Here is a 25,148-nt window from a genome sequence, read left to right as displayed (position 1 = left end):
CCTTTTCCTCCTGCTCCAATCCCTCCCAGCATCAGAGTCTTTTCCAATGAGTCAACTCTTTGCATCAGGTGGCCAAAGTACTGGAGTTTCAGCTCCAGCATCAGTCCTTCCAAAGAACACCCAGGGCTGATCTCCTTCAGAATGGACTAGTTGGATCTCCTTGAAGTCCAAGGGACTCTCAAGAGTCTTCTCCAACATCACAGTTCAAAAGCATCAATTCTTTGGCGCTCAGATTTCTTCACAGTCCAACTCTCACATCCATACATGACCACTGGAAAAACCATAGCCTTGACTAGACGGACCTTTGTTGGCAAAGTATTGTCTCTGCTTTTCAATATGCTATCTAGGTTGGTCATAACTTTCCTTCCAAGGAGTAAGCGTCTTTTAATTTCATGGCTGCAATCACCATCTGCAGTGATTCTGGAGCCCGAAAAAATAAAGTCTGACACTGTTTCCACTGTTTCCCCATACCTGATTATTTATACATGAACTAGAAATACATTAACAATAACTAAATTGATTCTGTGGCAATCCTGGATTAATAAATTTTCTAGTAAAATGATCCACTTTCTTAAATATAATTCCTTATATACATTGAAGATGCAAATTAATAGGCTAGAGGAAGATGATAATCTAAAATTTTTTTTAAAGCTTCAGTATTTTAATTCTTTTTTTTTTTAGTTTTTTATTTTTAAAATTTTAAAATCTTTAATTCTTACATGCGTTCCCAAACATGAACCCCCCTCCCGCCTCCCTCCCCATAACATCTCTCTGGGTCATCCCCATGCACCAGCCCCAAGCATGCTGTATCCTGCGTCAGACATAGACTGGCGATTCAATTCTTACATGATAGTATACATGTTAGAATGCCATTCTCCCAAATCATCCCACCCTCTCCCTCTCCCTCTGAGTCCAAAAGTCCGTTATGCACATCTGTGTCTTTTTTCCTGTCTTGCATACAGGGTCGTCATTGCGATCTTCCTAAATTCCATATATATGTGTTAGTATACTGTATTGGTGTTTTTCTTTCTGGCTTACTTCACTCTGTATAATCGGCTCCAGTTTCATCCATCTCATCAGAACTGATTCAAATGTATTCTTTTTAATGGCTGAGTAATACTCCATTGTGTATATGTACCACAGCTTTCTTATCCATTCATCTGCTGATGGACATCTAGGTTGTTTCCATGTCCTAGCTATTATAAACAGTGCTGCGATGAACATTGGGGTGCATGTGTCTCTTTCAATTCTGGTTTCCTCAGTGTGTATGCCCAGAAGTGGGATTGCTGAGTCATAAGGTAGTTCTATTTGCAATTTTTTAAGGAATCTCCACACTGTTCTCCATAGTGGCTGTACTAGTTTGCATTCCCACCAACAGTGTAGGAGGGTTTCCTTTTCTCCACACCGTCTCCAGCATTTATTGCTTGCAGATTTTTGGATCACAGACATTCTGACTGGTGTGAAGTGGTACCTCATTGTGGTTTTGATTTGCATTTCTCTAATAATGAGTGATGTTGAGCATCTTTTCATGTGTTTGTTAGCCATCCGGTTCTTTGGAGAAATGTCTATTTAGTTCTTTGGCCCATTTTTTGATTGGGTAGTTTATTTTTCTGGAATTGAGCTGCATAAGTTGCTTGTATATTTTTGAGATTAGTTGTTTGTCAGTTGCTTCATTTGCTATTATTTTCTCCCATTCAGAAGGCTGTCTTTTTTTTAATTAGCAATTAGTTAATGCTCATGATATTATACTCTTAATTTATTATACACTTCAGTCATTTGTATTAATTTAATAATTTAAACCATATAACCAACAGTAACATTCTTTTTATATACAAAAAGGATAAGGATTTATTTTCCTGTTTTTGTCCACTTCACTATTTGTATTTCAGAATTTTATATTTGTATTTAATACTTCAGAATTTAACACCTAGTACATTAGTTAGATATTTCTTTCTCTGCTCACTTTTTCAGGAACACTGATCTACTAAAAAGTCCACCTCTCACTGTATCTTTGAAACTATATGCTTCACTATGCTGAAGCTGGTGCCTCCCTCTCTATTCTTTTCTTCATGTTTTATTCCTGCATAGTCACTCAAAAATAAATAGGCAGTTTCTGTCACTTTTAAAAATGGAAAAATCACACTTTACATCTTGTAGAGATGAGAAATCCTTCAAACAGAGCATCTGAGCCGGCATTATTATTTCATGTGATTTTTAAATGTATTGAAACTGAAAAACAATCCACTTTCATAATAATTGTATTATTATCATGTGTGTGGTATTAGACATTATGAAATAAATTCAAAAGCATTTTGTAACTTTTACTGTTTAAAGTAGAAATTAACAAGCTCAAAGAATGTATTGCTCATTGGATGACTTTGGCTTTAGAGGGAATGTAGTTTGCAGAACACTACAATTTTGTATTTTTACCAAATTAACCCATATAAAATATAACAAAATAAAAATTATTTTTATTTCTTACAAATATGATATATTTGTTATAAATCCAGATAAAATATATATATTTAAGTCTTCACAGGGCTGTGAATGCTTCCAAATCTAGGACTTGTCAGCACAGACAAGAGGGGTTAAGATTCTGAAGAGGACAGAATCTCTGAAAGATTATCTATCAATCTGCAGGTGCTTTTTTTTTCCTGGGATAATTGCTAATAACAGGACAGAAAGAATCTGGGTTTAGATCTAGCAGAGGGTTGCTATTAAGGAGCTAGCAAATAAGTTTATTATGGTCTTGTTGGGCCACATGACAAACTGGATTTGAAGTGCCTCAAAACACATGATTTGTTTTCCCCTTAAGATGTTAGCAAGAGGATAAGAAGCAGGATAATGCTAAAAATTTAAGCTAAAACTCTGAAACGCAGAGTCATTAAATATTAGCATTCAGAACATGGGCCTGGGAGTGGTCAAACACACCAGGCTCACAGTTGAAATCCCCAGAGGACAATACTTTATACAATGAACACAGGAGGTAAACTAAGTCCTGGAAAAACTGTAAATGACACAAACCATGATTAGATCAAGGTGCTCTCCATTGACTTCTTTCTGTTTTGCGGAGAAAAATGTGAAATCTTTCTATTAGAAGAAAATACCACTTAAAGTCCCTATATTACACACTAAGTATTTAACATTCAATTTCTGACTATGTGTGTTCCATACTTTCTGTGTTGAAAATCATTTGCTCCTATTGACAGAAGAATCCAATCTGGTTCAGTAATTCAGTGGCTCTGCTATCCCTATATCATCTACCCTACCCTACAGGATTCTGGGAGCACACAGTCTTAGCCATTGGACCACCAGGGAAGTCTCCATTTTAATTTTCTTTATCAATTTTTATAATAAATTGTTCTTCCCTTTAAGCTTCCTAGATCATATTTCTATGCTTCTCTGTTGTATTCATTTATTCAATTATTACTTCCTGTACTATAGGATAGACATAGTTCCAAAGTTCTGTACATGCCCTTTTATGATGTGACAACTATGTTCAAACTCCCCCAATGTTTAACTTCTGTTTATATTCTATGTACAGAATATCCACATATCTATTCTTCCCATATTTTCCACCTGAATTTTTAGCTACTTTAACTTTTCCATATATGCATTCTCTTAAGCTTTCTCAACTTCTGCAGTGATGAGAAAAATGAATACTTTATATATATATATACATATATATATATTCATATATATATATACACACACATTAAGATGTCTTTTTAAATCTGAACTCTGAATGAAGAAAAATGTCATATAACATCACTCATATGTAGAATCTAGAAAAACAGTACAGGTGAACTTATTCCCAAAGCAGTAATATAGACACAGACTTAGAAAATAAATTATGGATTCCAAGGGAAGAGAGGAGGGGTGATGAGTTGGGAGGTTAGAGTCAACATATATACACTGTTGTTGTTCAGTCACTAAGTCACGTTTGACTCTTTTACAACCCCATGGACTATAGCCCGCCAGGATCTTCTGTCTATGGGATTTTCCAGGCACAAATACTGGAGTAGGTTGCCATTTTCTTCTCCAGGGGATCTTCCTAACCCAGGGATCAAACCCCTGTTCTCCTGCATTGGCAGGCGGATTCTTCACCACAGAGTCATATATATATATATATACACACACACACAATTATGTATAAAATAGGTAACTAATGAAAACATACTGTATAGCACAGGAAACTGTACTCAATGCTCTGTGTTGACGTAAATGGGCAGGAAATCTAAAAGAGAGTGATTATATGTAAAATAATTAATTTTTTAAAAGTTTAATGTGCAGCAAACTGCATTGTCAGAATTTTACTCATGAAAGTGGTTTTCTGTCAACCTGTCAGGCTAATTTTATTTGTACCATCTCTTATCTTAGGAACATTTTTTGTTTTCTGCTGATCATTTTGAAACAGGGATTTTCTGTATTTCTTGTACATGTCTAACAATGTCCAGGATCTCTTTGACAATTCTTAACTTTTGAATAACATGATCACTATTTACAAAACTATTCTTCCCTTCTATTTCATAAATGACTTCTCCTCTATTTAATCAATATTAAGGTCAGAATAGGAGTTCCTCTAATGGCTTCCACTTCTTTCTACAGAGGTAAACTCTCAGCAAATCAAAAAGTGAAAACTTTTTGCTTTCAATAAAATGAGAAATCAAACATAACTTTTATATTTACCCACACAAGTATCTTTTATACTCTGCATTACTTCATAAAGATCCAGATTTTATTGGGTAACATTTTTTTCTGCCTGGAGGACTTTCTTTAACATTTCTTACACTTTTGTGGATAAATATTTCACCTTTCATACTTATGAAAAGGTTTTCTTTTTTATTGAGGTAGAGTTGACATACAACATTATATTAGCTTCAGGTGTACAACATAATGGTTTGATACTTCTACATATTGCAAATGGTCATCACAATATCAAGTTAACATCCATCACCACAAAGGTTTTTTGTGCAATGACAGCTTTTTAGATTTACATAACAACTTCAAATATTCAGTATAGTGCATATATGCATGCTAAGTTGCTTCAGTCGTGTCTGACTCTTTGCAAGCCTATGCACTGTAGCCTGCCAGGTTCCTCTATCCATGGGGATTCTCCAGGCAAGAGGGCTAGAGTGGGTTGCTATTTCTTCCTTCAGGGGATCTTCCCAGGGATCAACCCACATCTCTTATGTCTCCTGCATTGGCTGCACATTACATTTCCAGGACTTATTTTATACATGGAAGTTTTTAGAAAAGCTTTTCACTTTGTTTTCATTTTTGCAGAGCATTTGAGCCTACAATTGAATTACAGGCTAACAACTGTTTACTTTCAGAACTTGAAAGATATTGCACTGCTGTCTTCTGGCTTGCATCATTTCCAACCTGAAGTGTAGTGTCATTTTTAACTTCATCCCTCTTAATGTCACATTTACTTTTCATCTGGCTGTTTTTAAGAATTTATTCTTTGTTACCATTTTATTCAATTTGATTGTAATTTGCCTTGGCATAGTCCTTTGATGCCATTTTGCTATGGGTTTGTTGAGCTTGATGGATATGTGGTTTTAGGTTTCATCAAAATTTGGAAATTTTCAGCCATATTTCTTCTTAAAATTATTTCTTGTGCTTCATTCACTCTTTACTTTCCTTCAAGGATTCTAGTTACACATTTAGGCCACTTCAAATATACCCAGAGTTCACTGATACTTTATTCATTACTTTTTGTCTTTTTTTCTCACTGTATTTCATTTGAAGTTGTTTGTATTACTGTCTTAAGGCTAACTAATAGTTCTGTCTGAACTGCATAAATTGCTGTTAGTCAGAAGGTACTTATTTTCATATGGTATACTTCCCATCTCATGAACTTCAGTTTGTGCTTCTTTATTTGTGACATTTCTCTACTTAATATGATCTATCTTTCCGTTACCTTCATGGACATATAGAATACAGCTATCAGTTCAGTTCAGTAGCTCATTCGTGTCTGACTCTTTGGACTGCAGCACACCAGGCCTCCCCGTCCATCACCAATTAAAGGAGTTTATTCAAACTCATGTCCATTGAGTCGGTGATGCCATCCAACCATCTCTTCCTCTGTCATCCCCTTCACTTCCCTTCAACTTTTCCCAGCAGCAGGGTCTTTTCAAATGAGTCAGTGCTACGCATCAGGTGGCCAAAGTATTCGAGTTTCAGCTTCAACATCAGCCCTTCCAATGAACACTCAAGACTGATCTCCTTTAGGATGGACTGGTTAGATCTCCTTGCAGTCCAAGGGACTCTCAAGAGTCTTCTCCAACACCACACTTCAAAAGCATCAATTCTTCAGTGCTCAGCTTTCTTTACAGTCCAACTATCACATTCATACATGACTACTGGAAAAACCATAGCCTTGACTAGACAGACCTTAGTTGGCAAACTAATGTCTCTGCTTTTTAATATGCTGTCTATGTTGGTCATACCTTTCCTTCCAAGGAGTAAGCGTCTTTTTATTTCATGGCTGCAGTCACCATCTGCAGTAATTTTGGAGCCCAAAAACTAAAGTCTGCCACTGTTTCTACTGTTTCTCCACCTATTTGCCATGGAGTGATGGGACAGGATGCCATAATCTTGGTTTTTAGAATCTTGAGCTTTAAGCCAACTTTTTCACTCTCCTCTTTCACTTTCAACAAGAGGCTCTTTAGTTCTTCTTCACTTTCTGCCATAAAGGTGGTGTCATCTGCATACCTGAGATTATTGATTTTTCTCCCAGAGATCTTGATTCCAACTTCTGCTTCATCCAGCCCAGCATTTCTCATCATGTATTCTGAATATAAGTTAAATAAGCAGGGTGACAATATACAGCTTTGACATACTCCTTTTCCTATTTGGAAACAGTCTGTTGTTCCACGTCCAGTTCGAACTGTTGCTTCTTGACCTGCATACAGGTTTCTCAAGAGGCAGGTCAGGTGGTCTTGTATTCCCGTCTCTTTCAGAATTTTCCACAGTTTATTGTGATCCACACAGTCGACAGCTTTGGCATAGTCAATAAGCAGAAATAGATGTTTTTCTGGAATTCTCTTGCTTTTTCAATGATCCAATGTATGTTGACAATTTGATCTCTGGTTCCTCTGCCTTTTCTAAATCCAGCTTGAACATCTGGAAGTTCATGGTTCACATACAGTTGAAGCCTGACTTAGAGAATTTTGCACATTATTTTACTAGCGTGTGAGATGAGTGCAATTGTGCAGCAGTTTGAGCACTCTTTGGCAATCCCTTTCTTAGGGATTAGAATGAAAACTGACCTTTTCCAGTCCTGTAGCCACTGCTAAGTTTTCCAAATTTGCTGGCATACTGAGTGCAGCACTTTCACAGCATCATCTTTCAGGATTTGAAGCAGCTCCACTGGAATTCCATCACCTCCACTAGCTTTGTTTGTAGTGATGCTTCCTAAGGCCCACTTGACTTCACATTCCAGGATGTGTGGCTCTAGGTGAGTGATCACACCATCATGATTATCTGGGTCATGAAGAATTTTTTGTATAGTGCTTCTGTGTATTTTGCCACCTCTTCTTAATATCTTCTGCTTCTAAGTCCATACCATTTCTGTCCTTTATTGTCCATAAGCCTCTTATCCTTCTCCATCAGAAGGCAGACAGACTGAAAACCACAATCACAGAAAATGAACCAATCTAATCACACGGACCACAGCCTTGTCTAACTCACCAACTATGAGCTATGCCATGTAGGGCCACCCAAGACGGACGGGTCATGGTGGAGATTTCTGACAAAATGTGGTCCACTGGAGAAGGGAATGGCAAACCACTTCAATATTCTTGCCTCGAGAACCTCGTGAACAGTATGAAAAGGAAAAAGATAGGACACTGAAAGATGACCTCCTCAGCTTGGTAGGTGCCCAATATGCTACTGGAGATGAGTGGAGAAATAACTACAGAAAGAATGAAGATGCAGAGCCAAAGCAAAAACAACACCCAGCTGTGGATGTGATTGGTGATGGAAGCAAGGTCTGATGCTGTAAAGAGCAATATTGCATAGGAACCTGGAATGTCAGGTCCATGAATCAAGGCAAATTGAAAGTGGTCAAACAGAAGATGGCAAGAGTGAATGTCGACATTTTAGGAATCAGCGAACTAAAATGGACTAGAATGGGTGAATTTAACTCAGATGACCATTATATCTACTACAATGGGCAGGAATCCCTCAAAAGAAATGGAGTAGCCATGACAGTCAACAAGAGTCTGAAATGCAGTACATGGATGCAGTCTCAAAAATGACAGAATGATCTCTGTTCATTTCCAAGGCAAACCATTCAATAGCACAGTAATCCAAGTCTATGCCCCGACCAGTGATGCTGAAGAAGCTGAAGCGGAACAGTTCTATGAAGACCTCCAAAACCTTCTAGAATTAACACCCAAAAAAGATGTCCTTTTCATTATAGGGGACTGGAATGCAAAAGTAGGAACTCAAGAGACTCCAGGAGTTAGAGGCAAATTTGGCCTTGGAATGCGGAATGAAGCAGGGCAAAGACTAATAGAGTTTTGCCAAGAAAATGCACTGGTGATAGTAAACACCTTCTTCCAACAAAACAAGAGAAGACTCTACACATGGACATCACCAGATGGTCAACACCGAAATCAGATTGATTCTATTCTTTGCAGCCAAAGATGGACAAGCTCTATACAGTCAGCAAAAACAAGACTGGGAGCTGACTGTGGCTCAGATCATGAACTCCTTATTGCCAAATTCAGACTTAAATTAAGTAGGGAAAACCACTAGATCATTCAGGTATGACATAAATCAAATCCCTAAAGATTGTACACTGGAAGTGAGAAATAGATTTAAGGGACTAGATCTGATAGAAAGAATGCCTGATAAACTATGGACAGAGATTCATGACATCGTACAGGGGACAGCGATAAAGACCATCCTGAAGAAAAAGAAATGCTAAAAAGTAAAACGGCTGTCTGAGGAGGCCTTACAAAGAGCTGTGGAAAGAAGAGAAGTGAAAGCAAAGGAGAAAATGAAACATTCACCCATTTGAATGCAGAGTTCCAAAGAATAGGAAGGAGAGATAAGAAAGCCTTCCTCAGTGATCAGTGCAAAAAATAGAGGAAAACAATAGAATGGGAAAGACTAGAGATCTCGTCAAGAAAATCAGAGATACCAAGGGAACATTTCATGCAAAGATGAGCTCAATAAAGGACAGAAATGGTATGGACCTAACAGAAGCAGAAGATATTATGAAGAGGTGGCAAGAACACACAGAAGAACTATACAAAAAAGATCTTCAACAACCCAGATAATCACAATGGTGTGATCACTCACCTAGAGCCACACATCCTGGAATGTGAAATCAAGTGGGCCTTAGGAAGCATCACTACAAAAAAAGCTAGTGGAGGTGATGGAATTCCAGCTGAGCTATTTCAAATTCTAAAAGATGATGCTGCGAATGCACTGTACTCAGTATGCCAGTAAATATGGGAAACTCAGCAGTGGCCATAGGACTGGAAAAGGTCAGTTTTCATTCCAATCCCAAAGAAAGACAATGTCAAAGAATGCTCAAACTACCGCAAAATGGTACTCATCCCACACACTAGCAAAGAAAGGCTCGAAATTCTCCAAGCCAGCCTTCAACTATACATGAACAGTAAACTTCCAGATGTTCAAGCTGGATTTAGAAAGGGCAGAGGAACCAGAGATCAAATTGCCAACATCCACTGGATCATCAAAAAAGCAAGAGAGTTCCAGAAAAGCATCTACTTCTTATTTATTGACTATGCCAAAGCCGTTGACTGTGTGGATCACAATAAAGTGTGGAAAATTCTGAAAGAGATGGGAATACCAGACCACCTGACCTGCCTCTTGAGAAATCTGCCTGCAAGTCAAAAAGCAACAGTTAGAACTGGACATGGAACAACAGACTGTTTCCAAATAGGAAAAGGAGTATGGCAAGGCTGTATATTGTCACCCTACTTATTTAACTTATGTGCAGAGTACATCACGTGAAATACTGAGCTGGATGAAGCACAAGCTGGAATCAAGATTGCCGGGAGAAATGTCAATAACCTCTGATATGCAGATGACACCACCCTTATGGCAGAAAGTGAAGAAGAACTAAAGAGCCTCTTGTTGAATGTGAAAGAGGAGAGTGAAAAAGTTGGCTTTAAACCCAACATTCAGAAAACTAAGATGGCATCTGGTCCCATCACTTTCTGGCAAATTAATAGGGAAACAGTGGAAACAATGACAGACTTTATTTTGCGGGGCTCCGAAATCACTGCAGATGGTGACTGCAGCCATGAAATTAAAAGCCACTTATTCCTTGGAAGAAAAGTTATGACCAACCTAGATAGCATATTCAAAAGCAGAGACATTACTTTGCTAACAAAGGTCTGTCTAGTCAAGGCTATGGTTTTTCTAGTAGTCATGTATGGATATGAGAATTGGACTATAAAGAAAGCTGAGCACCAAAGAATTGATGCTTTTGAACTGTGGTGTTGGAGAAGCCCTTGGACTGCAAGGAGATCCAAGCAGTCCATCCTAAAGGAAATCAGTCCTGAGTGTTCACTGGAAGGACTGTTACTGAAGCTGAAACTCCAGTCAATACTTTGGCCACCTGATGGGAAGAACTGACTCATTTGAAAAGATCCTGCTGCTGGGAAAGATTGAAGGCGGGAGGAGAAGGGGATGACAGAGGATGAGATGGTTAGATGGCATCACCGACTCAATGGACATGAGTTTGAGTAAACTTCGGGAGTTGATGATGGACAGGGAGGCCTGGTGTGCTGCAGCCCATGGGGTTGCAAAGTTCGGACACGACTGAGCAACTAAACCCAACTGAAGTGAGGACTTCTCTGCAGGTACAGTGGATAAGAACTCACCTGCCAGTGCAGCAGGCATGGGTTCAATATCTGGTCCCGGAAATTTCCAAATGCCAAAAGTATATGAGATCTTCAAAGAGTTAAATAATAAGACTTCTTTTTTCTAACCATACCACATGGCTTGTGAGATCACAATTTCCCTATCAGGGACTGAACTTGCACCTGCACACTTTCAGCAGTGAAAGCATGGTGACCTAACCACCAGGGAATTCCCAAATAAGATCTATTTTTGAAAAAGAAATTATAAACATAGCTTTAACCAAATTAATATTTGTTTTTATGCCATAATTGACCACATGTAAATAATTTTAACAACAGTATGGCTTATAATAATGAAGTACATATACCACAGGTAATTTTGTAAATTCTAAATTCTTCATATGAGATATAAATAATATAATTTTGGTATTCACATATTACCTTATAATCAGCAGGCCCAGGAGTAATAAAAACTTCTTTCTGAACCAGGAAGAGAGTCCGAGGAACAGAAGAACCAAATGCACTTTTCTTTGGTTTCTTCCAGCAGGTATTGCTAAGGTTGTCGATGACCGTATTGTTTTGGATATTATAAAACCCAGGACCTAGAATTATGAAAAATATAATATATAATAATAAGCACCCTTTTAATTCTTTTAAACTTAGTAACTTTACTATTGTATTGTATTGTATTGTATTTATTGAATGAGTCTTTACATTCTATAGTGCTTTAAAGTTTTCAAAAGTTTCACACACCTGATTTCATATAATCCCATAATAACCCTTTTACTTATCCCTGCCTCTGTACTCCTCCCCTCTGCCCTCTCCTCACTGGTAAACACTAGTTTGTTCTCTTTATCTGTGAGTCTGCTTCTTTTTGTTTTTATTCAGTTCATTTAGTTTGTTGTATTTTTTAGATTTCACATATAAATGATATCATACTGTACTTTTCTTCTCTGACATTTCATTTAGCATAATATCCTCAAAGTCGATCTATATTGCTACAAATGGCAAAAGTTCGCTCTTCTATGGTGGGGCACTATTCTGTTTTTTATATACATCTTTATAAACTGAGTAACTGTAGGCAACTTTTTTAGAAAGACTTCTCATATATTGCTGACAGGAATGCAAAGTGCTTTGCTACTTTGAAAAACAATTTGTCAGCTTCTTACAAAGTTAAACTTATACTTACCATATGACCCAGAAATTCTACTTCTAATTACTTTTCCAAGAGAAGTTAAAACAAACCAAATGTCCATCAGCTGGTAAGCAGATAAACAAAATGTGCTACACCCAAACAATGGAATACTACTCAATAATAAAAAGAAAAAATAAATGCAACAACATGATTGAAACTCAAAAACATTATGCCAATGAAAGATTATATACAAAATTCTAAATAATGTGTGATTCCATTTACATAAAATTTTAAAAATGCTACCAATTCTTTGCTATCCATGTCATTGAGAGATAAAGTTTCATGCCCTTCTGTTCAATATGGGCTACCCTGGGTCATTTGACTGACTAATAGAATGTAGCAGAAATGATGTCCTGGGATTTTCTGAGGGTCAGTCATAAGAAGTCTTGCAGCATCCTATCAGGTCTCACGGAGCCCTGAGCTACTATGTCAAAAATCAGCTACCCTGGGGCAGCAATGCTGGAGCTATGCACACACTCTGAATGACAGTCTCATCTGAACTCTGCCTTCCAGAAACCCCACAAACTAATGAGATATGATAGAAAAAGCGTTTTTTAAAGCCACTAAGTTTGTCATGCAGCAACAGACAACCTATACGCTAGTGAGTGTGTGCTCAGTTACTTCAGCTGTTTCCAACTCTCTGTGACCCCATGGACTGTAGCCCACTAGGTTCCTTTGTCCACGGGATTCTCCAGGCAAGAATACTGGAGTTGGTCGCCATGCCTTCCTCCAGGGGATCTTCCCAACCCAGGGATCAAACCCATGTCTGCTGCACTGATGGTGAATTCTTTACCCACTGAGCCATCTGGGAAGTTCTATATGTTTTGTGTTATATTCTTAGATATATAAAGATTACCCACTATAATCTAGTATATGTCTCTCTATACAAATATATAACATGTATTATATATAATAATTATGTATAAATGTATATAATTATATATAACATATATATTATATATATATATATATATATTTAAGAATACCCACTGAGAATACTAGAACACATGATTGGACATCCCCCAAAATAAAATTTCAACAAAATTGAATATCATAAGTTACATTACTGGCAGTGACCACATAGTTACTATATTATATATGTTCATCTACCAAGAGAAAATTAGGAACTTTATTGAAAAAAGGAAAGCAATAGAAAATTACAACTAAGATATGTGATAAGTTAAATTAAAATCTTACTAAAATTACACATTATTTTTATCTGAGTTTAGTGTATAGTCAATGCTTAAAAAAATGTTGACTTAAATTAACAACACAACCCACAGAACAAAAAAAAAAATTGTACTTTCTGGTGCATCCATCTTGTTAAGAATATTAAGTTACATCAAGTTAGAGTGGATACATAGCAATTAATTTCCAACCTGGCATTTTCTCTGTCTTAGAGTCTTGTGTGAATCGAGCAGCACTTTGACCAAATGAGGTATTTTTCAATCCTAATGTTTTCTTCAAGGGCTTGAAAGCAGTTCGAGATTCATTGTATGTGCCAGGAGCTGGAGTGATTGATTTCATAGGGACAAACCTCTAGTAAAGAACAGGAAAATATGCCAGTTAGAAAGTAATGCTACATTTTGATATTTCATGACTTAAAAGCTGCCTTTTTAGTAATATAACATCTGGAGTTTAATTTATTTCTTAATTAAGTGAAGAAAATGTAGATGAATTAAGATCTTACACCTATCAAAACATAAAATATATACTTTTAGTAAAATCAGATGTATATTAATACAGTAATACATTATATACTTTGCTAAGCCAGAAAGACTTTTCAAAGGACATAATCTCATTATGAGATTCAGCTGATAGTGTATGGACAATCTCCACATTTAAGATATTCTGAAAGTTAAAATAATAAATAAAATCTATATGATCAAATACAGTTTCTTCTATGTAATAAAACTGTACAAATTGACAAAGTTCCTGAATATGTATATTCAATTAACACAACAATATTAGCTACCTTAAGAAAACATCTTATCGATTCAAACGGTACATAAATCACTTTAACTTATAACATTAAATTTTTTACATTATAAACTTATAATAAGCTTACTTGATATATTCATTTACAGGGAAGCCTGGTGTGCTACAGTCCATGAGGTCATAAAGAGTCGGGCATGACTGAGCTACTGAACTGAACTGACTGATTAAATGTATCTATATGTAAACTATGAAATCTTATGTCATATAGATTGTATAATTTATTTTTTAACTTTTTTATTTGGAATTAATTTAAAATTTGGAATATTCAAAGTTATAAATAAAAATAATACAGAAAATTCCTGTGCCATGTTTATCCAGGTTCACCTACTGTTAATACGCCATTCACTTTTTTCATTTGCCCGCTTTATTTCTGCTTTTCTGTTTGTATGTCCATTATTCACTCTCTCTATCTCTATACACACACAAAGACACACACACAGAACTATTTAATGGAAAGTTATGTATGTTGTGTTGTGGCCAGCCCTTTCTCCCTAAATCCTTTGTGTGCATTTACTAAAAATAGGAATATTTTCTTACATGTATTTTCTTAATGTAGCAATGATATAAGACTTTTATTTAATCTACCATTCATATTCCAAATTTGTCAGTTGATCTAATTATACCTCTAATGCAATTTTCCCATCCAATACATCATCTAGCCTAGGCTCAGATATTGCTTTTAGCCTCCTTTCACGTAGAAACATTTCCAAAGCCTTCCTGAATATTATCTTATTGTTTAAATGCTGAGTACAATATTTTTAAATGGTAATATTCAATCCTGGCTGCATTTCTTGACAAGTTTAAAAAAAAAATTGATGCCTGCCTGGGCCCTATTCTGAACCAGCTCCATCAACTCTGGGAGACAGGAAAGAAAGCAATTGGACTTGTACTAAAATTTCCCAAAATATTCTAATTTGCAGCAAAAGCTAAGAAGCATTATTATAAAGAAAATCTTAGGTTTTAAAAATTACTAGTTGAAGACATAATAAAATTCAATGCATTTAAATAAAATACCAGACAAATCCTTAAGTTAATGACTTTTTAAAATAACTATCCCAGAAACATAATATGTCTTTATTCCTAAAAAACAAAAATTGTCTTCTAAGTCCACCAGTTAACTGAATTATTGCTTTTTCAATCATGTTGCTGCTAAGTCACTTCTGTCGTGTCCAACTCTGTGCGACTGCATAGACGGCAGCCCATCAGGCTCCCTCGTCCCTGGGATTCTCCAGGCAAGAACACTGGAGTGGGTTGCCATTTCCTTCTCCAATGCATGAAAGTGAAAAGTGAAAGTGAAGTCGCTCAGTCATGTCTGACTCTTCGCAACCCCATGGACTACAGCCCACCAGGCTCCTCCGTCCATGGGATTTTCAAGGCAAGAGTACTGGAGTGGGGTGCCATTGCCTTCTCTGTTTTCAATCATAGTCATTAATAAATCTATCCATATTCAACTAAACACTAACACTACCCTAGCAGGCAGTCCTGTTGGTTTTAACTCTTCCACATCTTTCACTTCAAAATCCCTTAAGAAAAACTGATACCATATTCCTTTTCATTTCTGAGAAATGTATTTAAAATATTATAATTGATGCCAAGTGATGTCACATTAGGACTATATATTAGATGAACAGAACAGCATAAAAACTGAGAGTTCTGGTTGCAAAAATGTGATTTTTAAAAATCAAGGGCACACACAGTATCTCACTCCCCTACATTCATTCTGTGTTGTACCTCAAGTACCATCAAGCTGCTCAAGGCAAAAACCTAGTATTCATTCTTTATTCCTCCTAGTCCCTTACCTGGAGAAGGCAATGGCACCCCACTCCAGTACTCTTGCCTGGAAAATTCCATGGATGGAGGAGCCTGGTAGGCTGCAGCCCATGGGGTCGTGAAGAGTCAGACACTACTGAGCGACTTCACTTTCACTTTTCACTGTCATGCACTGGAGAAGGAAATGGCAACCCACTCCAGTGTTCTTGCCTGGAGAGTCCCATTGACAGCGGAGCCTGGTGGGCTGCCGTCTATGGGGCCGCACAGAGTCGGACACGACTGAAGCGACAGCAGCAGTAGCAGCAGCAGTCCCTTACCACAACATTAACTCATTAAAAAGTCATGTTAATTATGTCTCCAAAATATACCTGCAATCTAACTGTCTCCAAGGAGGTGCTTACGTACAATGAAACCAAAGTAGTCACATGTAGTCATCTAAAGGTTAATAACCTTCCCTAGTTAACTAAGATAATCAGAGTTTACACAGTACAATTGGAGAAATATCACAACTACTTGACCCAGATAGTGCCACATTATAAATGTTTGTTAGAATTATAATGTTCTTGCCTAAGGAATAGCTTCAGCTCAGTTCAGTTGCTCAGTCATGTCCAACTCTTCGCAACCCCATAAATCGCAGCACGCCAGGCCTCCCTTTCCATCACCAACTCCCAGAGTTCACTCAGACTCACGTCCATTGGGTCAGTGATGCCATCCAGCCATCTCATCCTCTGTCGTCCCCTTCTCCTCCTGCCCCTAATCCCTCCCAGCATCAGAGTCTTTTCCAATGAGTCAACTCTTCGCATCAGGTGGCCAAAGTACTGGAGTTTCAGCTTCAGCATCATTCCTTCCAAAGAACACCCAGGACTGATCTCCCTTAGAATGGACTGGCTGGATCTCCTTGCAGTCCAAGGGACTCTCAAGAGCCTTCTCCAACACCACAGTTCAAAAGCATCAATTCTTCAGTGCTCAGCTTTCTTCACAGTCCAACTCTCACATCCATACATGACTACTGGAAAAACCATAGCCTTGACTAGACAGACCTTTGTTGGCAAAGTAATGTCTCTGCTTTTGAATATGCTATCTAGGTTGGTCATATCGTTTCTTCCAAGGCGTGTCTTCTAATGTCACGGCTGCAGTCACTATCTGCAGTGATTTTGGAGCCCAAAAAATAGTCTGTCACTATTTCCACTGTTTCCCCATTTATTTGCCATGAAGTGATGGAACCAGATGCCATGATCTTCATTTTCTGAACATCTGGTTTCAAGCCAACTTTTTCACTCTCCTCTTTCACTTTCATCAAGAGGCTCTTTAGTTCCTCTTCGTTTTCTGCCATAAGGGTGGTGGCATCTGCATATCTGAGGTGATTGATATTTCTCCCGGCAATCTTGATTCCAGCTTGTGCTTCATCCAACCCAGCATTTTTCATGATGTTTCATGATGTTTCATGACTGGTTTGATCACCTTCCAGTCATATACTCATTAGCAAAATATATTTAAAACCCAGAGTAAAATTTCTTATAAGATAAACTGAACTTTCACATATGCAAATTTGCTTAGTAGAAAATGCTTAATAAAAATTACAATTTGAATACCAATCTCTGCAATATTCTTAATATTGTAATCTTATGTCATTTAAGTCTACCCACATTATTGGCAATATGATTTGCCTAGACTATATCTGTTCCCAATTTGTTTATATACCACTTTTCTTTTTATAATCTTCCTAACACCACTGAATTTGTTGCTAGTGTATCCTTTTACCTGTTATCCTCTATCTGTGAAACAACTGTAGAACATTATTACCTTGGATTGAGAAAGAAAAGCAGGTGATGCACCATTCACATTTGATGTCGCACTTTTATGCTTCTGAAATTGACTCTTAATGTCATATTTTCCTGGCCCTGGTACTCCCTAAATTACAGAAAGAAAAAAAGACATGCTCTCATTAAGAAAGTATCTATAGCACCTAAGGGAACAGTTGGTTAAATATCTGAACCAAAGCTGCTGCTGCTGCTGCTAAGTCACTTCAGTCGTGTCCGACTCTGTGTGACCCCATAGACGGAAGCCCACCAGGCTCCCCCAGCCCTGGGATTCTCCAGGCAAGAACACTGGAGCTACAGGGCTTTTAAGTGATATTACCAAAGCTCTTCATTAAAAAGCAAGCCAGAACAAACTTAAGAGCAACAAACAAAAAAAAGAGAGAAAGGCTTGCTTTCCTTTGCAAAGCCTCCCAGGAACCTAAAAACATACTGCTTGAAACTTTGCTGCCCTCTACTGATAGATCTCAGAAAAAAAAAATTATCTGAGCCCTTCACGTGATTAAACATTACATTAAATAAATATATTTCTTCCATTTAACTTATACAACCAGCTCTTCTATTTTAACTACAAATGTTAGAAGATATAAGACATTAAGCTTTTAACTAAATACTTTACAAAAGATAAAATTAACTCAGTAAATAATAGGATTGAGTTTTAATTATCCTGCTAACAAAATATAAATATGTATCAGGAAGTACTATTTATTCATCATCAAATATTTTAATTACCTTGATAAAGTACCTTTCATAGTATATAAAAAGATTTAAATCATCTGCTTCATATATAACACTCCTACTTTTCTATGGTTGAAAGAATTATACATTGATTTATAAATTAAATACTGGGCTTATAACTTGGATATAAAATGAAATTCTATCAGTAAATTCTGTCACCTATATTATTATAATACATCAAAATCCAACCATGTTTCCCAACCTCTACAAGTACTCTGATCCAAGCCACCGTCTCTTATCCAGGTTACTGTAAAAATCTTCCTAACCACCTCCCCTGCTTCCAATATTGCCCATCTTCAGTCTGTTTCTACCACAGAAGCTAGCAATGGGTCCAGTTAAGGCCCTTAGAGAGATTGCACCATCCCCCTTCTCAAACCCATTCAATGGTTTTCAATCTCACTTCCAAAAAAAAAAAAAAAAAAAAAAAAGATCCTAAATATGAAATGAATTTCACTTCCAGACACTCTATTACCACTCTAACCTCCTCTCCTACTACTCTCTCCACTCTGTTTCCCAAAAGATCAATCACATATTCACCTAAGGACCTCCGCACTTACATTCTCTTTGCTCGGAATGTTCTCCTATATAGCTCCAAGGCTCACTCTTTCAATTCAATCAGTTCACTACTCAGTGTTACCTTCTCAGTGTGCCATTTCCAGGAAACCCAAAGAATCCCTGTTCCCTCTCCTATTTTTCAACCTTTTCATTTTTTACTACCCAAAATATCATTTCCTGCTATGTTGTAAGCTCCAAGAGGGCAGTTTTGCTTTGTTTTTTTCTTTTCTTTTCTTTTCTTTTGTTTCTGTTTCATTGGTTGCTGTATCTTTAGAGAACAGAAGAGTAGCTGGGGCATACTAGGTGCTCAGTAAATATTTGCATGAACTCATGCACTGAATCCTACATTTTCAATGGCCATATAATGACTTTAGAAGATATGTCCCTCTGGGAACTAATATGTCTCCAAAGAATAGCATTATCTATTTGTAATAATAGTAAAATATCTATAATTTAAGTAAAAAAATAATTTGAAAAATTATTTAGGAGAAATTCTAATACATAAATACCTCTTCTTAAAAACAAATTAGATTCTAAAAATGTATGCAAAAGTCCATATTATATTGTCTCAAATGAACAGAGTTATGCAATTATTTGATGGCTGACAGATTCACTTTGATCATGGCATCTAAGTTTGTTTTTTCCTATGAACTTGCAGAAAGATACATTCAGAAGAAAAAAAATTTCTATATAATTCTGAGTGTATATAAACCTATGAAATATGTATCAAATACAAAAATATGAACAAATATTCAAATACATGATGTAATATGTATTTTTTTTACAGATGCTATATCAGTTTTCTCTCTGTATAGGCAGGCATGATAAAAAATAATTAGCTACTGACAAACAGGGACTACTGCTACTTGCCTCCTGTTCTGAACAGTTGTCTAGTTGGTCATTAATATAGAGCATAGGGAAAAGACTAAGTGTGATTAATGAGGTGAGTGAATATACTTAGTCTTGAGAACTATTTTGCTAAAGACTAAATGAAATCGTGATCTCTTCAATAAATACTTCCTTTTCCTTTTCTTCTGTTTTCCACAAAGTTTCTAATATTACTGAACTTTGTTTCACTAAAATAACATAGAATAGTAAAATCAGGTCTTTACTTATAAAAAGTTAGAATTTAATAAGCCAATTCTAAATAAGTTCCAAAGTAGGACTGTGAGACACTGACCACTGAAGGGCAGGTCTCCCTTTGTGACAGTGTAAGAAGGTAAAATAAACTCTGCAAAGGCCAAACCCTAGACACGGGATGAAAATGCTGTGATATTTATCGTGCTTTTACAAACTGTGATCAACAAAACACCTGCACAGATATCAGTCTATTAAGTATGAGACCTCCCAGTGTCTCCTCTGAGATCTTGAATCAGAATCTTTTTGGGCACAGGAATCTACACTTTTAACAAGCCTCATAGAGGATTCTCAAGCACAATAAAGAACCACAACTCAGCCAAAAAGGGGTCCCTACCACAGCTTTTTCTGCAAATAACATCGATCTTAAAGTAGAAGGCTTAGATCTTAAAAGTATCCTGCCTTAGGAAGAAAACTTAAGATTACTGTGGCAGATTGTTTACGTAATCTTTTCATGTACAACCTAATAAAAATGGCCCTCTTTAGACCACGTACTACCTAATGGAAGGACACACAGTCACTTATAAAGCAGTGTTTCCCCCACCCCAGGCAAAGAAATATGCTTGAGGCAGATGCACTTAGCACCTCTTGTAGAAAATTACAGGACAAATAAATTGCTCAACAAATAACTTCAAGGAAAGGAGAGAAAAGAAAAGGTGGAGAGAGCAACAGAGATGTATCAATCAACACCAATGGCAATGAGTGGACATTCTGTGGATCTTGTTTCTATATTTATGAGACACTGGAAATTTGAACACTAATTGAAAATCTATCATATTAAGTAAACACTGTGAATTTTTTAAGATAATTATTTGGTTTTTTAAAGACTATCTTTCAGAGGTCACTACTGAAATGTTTACAGATGAAGTGAAATGCCTAGGATATGATCAAAAAAAAAAAGCTCTCTTTAAAAACTAGGGTATAATCATTTATTTGATCAGATGGTGTGTAGAAGTTACAGGGACAGGGGAAAGGCAAATAGTTGAACCTTTACTCCTCTAACTTGGAGCCACCATCAGTGATGATGATTATTTCCACAGAAAATACTAAAAGCTTACTATGTACAAAGCAGTGTGCATACTAATAAATAAAGCATGGGCTTTGCTTTTGAAAGCTTACACTAGATCCCAACCCATGCTTTACAAGAGAATTATCTGGGGAACTTTTAAAAGTAATAATGCCTCGTTCTACTTTATTCAAACTAAAGCCAATAGAAATGAGACCCAGGCATTATTAAAATTTTAAAAGCTTTCTGTTTAATGTTAATGTTCAGTCACAACTGAACCCTAAAATAGTTTAAAACTCACACTGCTAGGACCCTGCAGGTACAATCACTTTTCAGTGGTTCCATAACTGCCATTTTTCCCTAGAGTTCCAGCGTTCCCTTCTGTAAATAAGGTAAATAAGTGTGATCAGGCTTCCAGATATTTCCTTCAGCTCATGTTCTATAATTTTAAATTCTATAATTAAACTCTATAATTATATTTTCTTGAAAAAAATTAGAGATACCAAGGGAATATTTCATGCAAAGATGGGCTCAAGAAAAAGACAGAAATGGGATGGACCTAACAGAAGCAGAAGATATTAAGAAGAGGTGGCAAGAACACACAGAAGAGCTATACAAAAAAGATCTTCACAACCCAGATAATCACGATAGTGTGATCACTCACCTAGAGCCAGATCCTGGAATGTGAAGTCAAGTGGGCCTTGGGAAGCATCACTATGAACAAAGCTAGTGGAGGTGATGGAATTCCAGTTGAGCTATTATTTCAAATACTAAAAGATGATGCTTTGAAAGTGCTACCCTCACTATGTCAGCAAATTTGGAAAACTCAGCAGTGGCCACAGGACTAGAAAAGGTCAGTTTCCATTCCAATCCCTAAGAAAGGCAATGCCAAAGAATGCTCAAACTAGCGCACAATTGCACTCATCTCACCCACTAGTAAAGTAAGGCTCAAAATTCTCCAAGCCAGGCATCAACAGGACGTGAACCATGAACTTCCAGATGTTCAAGCTGGATTGAGAAAAGGCAGAACCAGAGATCAAATTGCCAACATCGGCTAGATCATCAAAAGAGCAAGAGAGTTCCAGAAAAACATCTATTTCTCCTTTATTGACTGTGCCAATGCCTTTGACTCTGTGGATTACAACAAACTGTGGGAAATTCTTAGAGATGGGAATACCAGGCCACCTGACCTGCCTCTTGAGAAATTTGTATGCAGCTAAGGAAGCAACAGTTGGAACTGGACATGGAACAACAGACGGGTTCCGAATAGGAAAAGGAGAACGTCAAGGCTGCATATTGTCACCCTGCTTATTTAACTTCTATGCAGAGTACATCATGAGAAATGCCAAGCTGGATGAAGCACAAACTGGAATCAAGATTGCCAGGAGAAATATCAACAACCTCAGATATGCAGATGACGCCACCCTTATGGCAGAAAGTGAAGAACTAAAGATCCTCTCAATGAAAGTGAAAGAAGAGACTGAAAAAGTTGGCTTAAAGCTCAACATTCAGAAAACGAAGATCATGGTATCTGGTCCCATCACTTCATGGCAAATAGATGGGGAAACAGTGGAAACAGTGACAGACTTTATTTTGCGGGGCTCCAAAATCACTGCAGATGGTGACTCCAGCCAGGAAATTAAAAGACGCCTTATACCTTGGAAGGAAAGTTATGACCAAGCTAGACAACATATTAAAAAGCAAAGACATTGCTTTGCCAACAAAGGTCCATCTAGTCAAGGCTATGGTTTTTCCTGTGGTCATGTACGGATGTGAGAGTTGGACTATAAAGAAAGCTGAGTGTGGAAGAATTGATGCTTTTGAACTGTGGTGTTGGAGAAGACTCTAGAGAGTCCCTTGGACTGCGAGGCGATCCAACCAGTCCATCCTAAAGGAAATCAGTCCTGAGTGTTCATTGGAAGGACTGATGCTGAAGCTGAAACTCCAGTACTTTGGCAACCTGATGCAAAGAGCTGACTCAGTTGAAAAGACCCTGATGCTGGGAAAGATTGAAGGCGGGAGGAGAAGGGGACAACAGAGGATGAGATGTTTGGATGGCATCACTGACTCAATGGACGTGAGTCTGAGTAAACTCCAGAAGTTGGTGATGGAAAGGGAGGCCTGGAGTGCTGCAGTCCATGGGGTCACAAAGAGTCAGACACGACTGGACTAACTGATAATTATATTTTTAATTTTCAAATTATCTTTATTATTCTTGACATCTTCTTTATTCATGTATGCATTATCCTCCATCTTTCTCTGAATATTAATTATAATTTTAATTATTTATAATTTTGTTTTACTATCTGTTTCCTTGGAGTTTCCTTGATGTTGGCTTCTTGATTTTTTGCTTTTGTGTTTCATGTCAGGGAGTTCCCTCAAATGTCTGGTGATCCCTTCCTCCTCATTCAGATGTAAGAGTGAGTCACTGAAAAATGTTACTTAAAATTTCACACATGAATAGATGTGACTTGAAACCTAGTGAACTTCATTATGTTGTGACAGCCTCACAACTCAGCCTTTGTATTAGCAGGCCCCCAAATGTCACTCTTTGCTCATCCCTGGCTGACAATTTCGGTGAGTGGGAAAAGTGCCTAGAACATCTCCCTACTCTCTATATAAGCTTAAACTCTCCATTTCCTTTCTTCCCTACTTATAATTATGAAAAAGTAAAATACACAAAACAATTCCCACATATACATTACCCAGGGTCAATAATCCTCTACTACATCCCCATATGTTTCTAATCCAATCAATCTGCCCAATTCTCACTCGTGATGTACAGGCAAATCCAAAATATCATATAATTTCCATCAGTAAATACTTTAGGATATATCTCTAAAAAATAAAGGACTCTTTCTTTAACATAACCACAAAACCTTTTTTCTATCTAAAAAAAATCAACATTTGACTTCTTAATTATCAGAGTTCAAATGTTTGTGATTGCCTTATAAATTCATGTATATATTAAATATATATCAAATATGGAAATATAGAAATAAATACATACATAAAGGTATAATGCAATAAGATTGCAGAAAGGGCAAAGATAAGGGGGGGGGGAGGAATATTTTTTTTACTAGCTCCATTCAGATATCACAGGGTTTTACTTTAGATGCTTTGTTTAGTCTAAAAAACTCAATTTTGCGATCAATACTTACTTAGATAATGTTTTTAGCTTTCCCTTTCTGTGATCCTTCTTACAAATAAACCAAACACTAATTCCCTATAGTTACTGAGCATCACTGTGTGGCAGGCACTGTACTTGATACTATTCCTCTTATCTTTAATCCTTAAAAATCCTGCAAGATAAACAAAATTACTCAAGTTTGCCTAATTGGGAAAATAAGATCCATGGAGATTAAGGAACTTACCTCTAAGACAACTAGTAGGAACACAAAGAAAACTAAGGTCTGACTAACTACAGAGCCCCTCTTCTTTTCTTCAAGGAATATTACCACAAAAGTTTATTACACAGATCATGGCAAAACTGGTTGAAGACCATTAAATTTTCATCAACCTATTACATAGTGACACGTCCTCTTTTATACTTCATAACAGAGTTCCTTTGGTTGTCCATTTTTACAAATAACTGAATTGCCAGATATGTGCTAGGTACATGCTAAGTTCCTGGATATATAACAGGACAGACCTGTGCCCTCAGGAAGTGAAAATTCCAGCGAGAAAGACAGACCAATAACACTGAACAAATAAATAAACTATTTCTAAATGCCAAGTAATGCAATTTGTATGAAGAATACAGAGTGCTAAGTTAGAAAGTAACAGTGGAACTTGGACAGGAAAGACAAGTTATGCTGAAACCTAAACACAAGAAGGAGCTTATCTTGGGAAGAATGGATGGAACAGAAAAGCATATACAAAGGGGAAATTGGTCAGTACAGCATTCCTGGAAGAGGCTGGCAGGAAAGAGTTTACATCTAGAAGTAAAATTTCTCAGTCAAACGGTAATACTATATTTAGCTTTTCAAGGAATCATCAAACTGTTTCCCATAGAGACCACACCATTTCACATTCCAACTAACTACGTACAAAGGTTTCAGTTTTGGCACATCCCCACC

At 37.0% G+C, this 25,148-nt stretch overlaps 1 protein-coding gene across 1 annotated transcript in view; it reads right to left on the bottom strand.

The window, feature by feature from the left end:
- The window catches only part of STPG2 (sperm tail PG-rich repeat containing 2), a 353,179-nt gene that overhangs the window by 197,837 nt on the left and 130,194 nt on the right, over positions 1 to 25,148 (bottom strand). The window contains exons 6-7 of the mRNA XM_018049914.1: positions 13,428 to 13,587; positions 11,294 to 11,455 (exon numbers count right to left, since the gene is read on the bottom strand). Of these exons, the coding sequence (XP_017905403.1) occupies positions 11,294 to 11,455; positions 13,428 to 13,587 (322 nt within the window). The remainder of the gene's footprint in view (positions 1 to 11,293; positions 11,456 to 13,427; positions 13,588 to 25,148) is intronic.

The sequence above is a fragment of the Capra hircus genome, chromosome 6, assembly GCF_001704415.2.
Source record: "Capra hircus breed San Clemente chromosome 6, ASM170441v1, whole genome shotgun sequence".
Classification (NCBI taxonomy): Eukaryota; Metazoa; Chordata; class Mammalia; order Artiodactyla; family Bovidae; genus Capra; species Capra hircus.
Note: the sequence above shows the minus strand (reverse complement) of the source record. Positions and strands in the feature narration are given on the sequence as shown.